Raw genomic sequence first — 1,296 nt, 5'->3', positions numbered from 1 at the left:
TCTGGATAATGTTAACCTTAGCCAGTCAATTTTGGATAATGTTAAGAGTTATGTACTAAATAGGCTATTGAGGTTTTTTAGCACTCTATGGTGGTCAGCAACTTTTTTGGTGTCAAGTGCCAAAAAATAAAAAATAAAATTCACGGGCCTATATATCACACTTTATTATATTATATATTAACACAGTTTCAACAATAACACATAATAATAATAAAAAAAATTAAAAATATGAAAATACTAATAAATTAATATGACTTTTAAATTTAGATAAATTGTAATCGCAGGCATATTATCGAAATACCTTTAGGTCACCGTACGAGGCAATGTTTGGAACAGATATGAGAGTTGGTTTGACTACACATTTTCCTAGCGAATCCGTTGATAAAATCAATACTGAAGATGATCTAGAAATATTTTTAAACAATATCAATGTAGAAGAAGATGTGAATGCAAAAAATAATATTCAAGTGGTGAATGAAGCATCAAAGGACGAAGGGTTGTGTGACTTAATATCTATAAGACAGGTATGATATTGATATTTGAAAATTTGAAATTGCCTATATTTTTCTAAATAACTAAATATAATATAATAACTATTTTTTTTACAGAAATCAATCGATAATAATAGAAAAAATTCTGAAATTTGTTTGATAAATCAAGCTGAAAAAATGAAATTTAGGTCTATCCATAAGTTTCCCTCAGCTAACGTCGGAGATAGTGTGAGAGTCACTTTACCCGATGTCAACAGAGGACGAGCAGACCCAAGAAATATTTTATTTGCAGTTGTGGCTATTGAGAACGAACAATATTATATACTTGGTAATAAATATGGTACTTTGCCACAGTTATATACCAGAAACCAGTTTGGTGTTTGTCTGATATCATTAATACCGCTTGATGAGGTGGTACCTATAGAAAAACCATTGAGGGAAATTGCTGGTCTAATATCAGACAGTAGTGGTGGTCAAAGATACAAAAGGTGTTCATGCAAAGGTAAATGTGACACCAATCGTTGTAAGTGTAAATCATCTAATATTTTGTGTAATTCAAAATGTCATGGAAGTATGCCATGTAATAATAAATAGTAACACATTAATTCTATTCTTAAATACTAATTAAAAAAAAATCTTAAAATATAAAATAAAATTTAATATTGTATTATTAGTATAAACTCATTATTGTATCTTTTTTTTTGCATATGGTTAATTGTATCTAAAATATATTTAATATTGCTAATAATTTAAAATGATTTCATATCATGCATGATGCAATTTTATAGTTGTTAAGACATCATCC

The 1,296-nt window shown here is 27.9% G+C and overlaps 3 protein-coding genes across 3 annotated transcripts in view; 2 read left to right on the top strand and 1 right to left on the bottom strand.

Moving 5' to 3' along the window:
- Positions 1–1,296, top strand: part of LOC100571410 (aminopeptidase 1) — a 42,969-nt gene that overhangs the window by 12,128 nt on the left and 29,545 nt on the right. The gene's annotated exons all lie outside the window — the stretch shown is intronic.
- LOC100574012 (aminopeptidase N) overlaps positions 1–1,296 on the bottom strand; it is a 154,184-nt gene that overhangs the window by 136,707 nt on the left and 16,181 nt on the right. The window lies entirely within an intron of this gene.
- On the top strand, positions 17–1,171 carry LOC107885472. Its single transcript, XM_016809123.2, has 2 exons — positions 17–524; positions 609–1,171. Exons 1-2 carry the CDS (start codon positions 324–326, stop codon positions 1,083–1,085), a joined length of 678 nt encoding a protein of 225 aa, XP_016664612.1. The 5' UTR covers positions 17–323; the 3' UTR covers positions 1,086–1,171.

The sequence above is a fragment of the Acyrthosiphon pisum genome, chromosome X (assembly GCF_005508785.2).
Source record: "Acyrthosiphon pisum isolate AL4f chromosome X, pea_aphid_22Mar2018_4r6ur, whole genome shotgun sequence".
In the NCBI taxonomy this organism is placed as follows: Eukaryota; Metazoa; Arthropoda; class Insecta; order Hemiptera; family Aphididae; genus Acyrthosiphon; species Acyrthosiphon pisum.
Note: the sequence above shows the minus strand (reverse complement) of the source record. Positions and strands in the feature narration are given on the sequence as shown.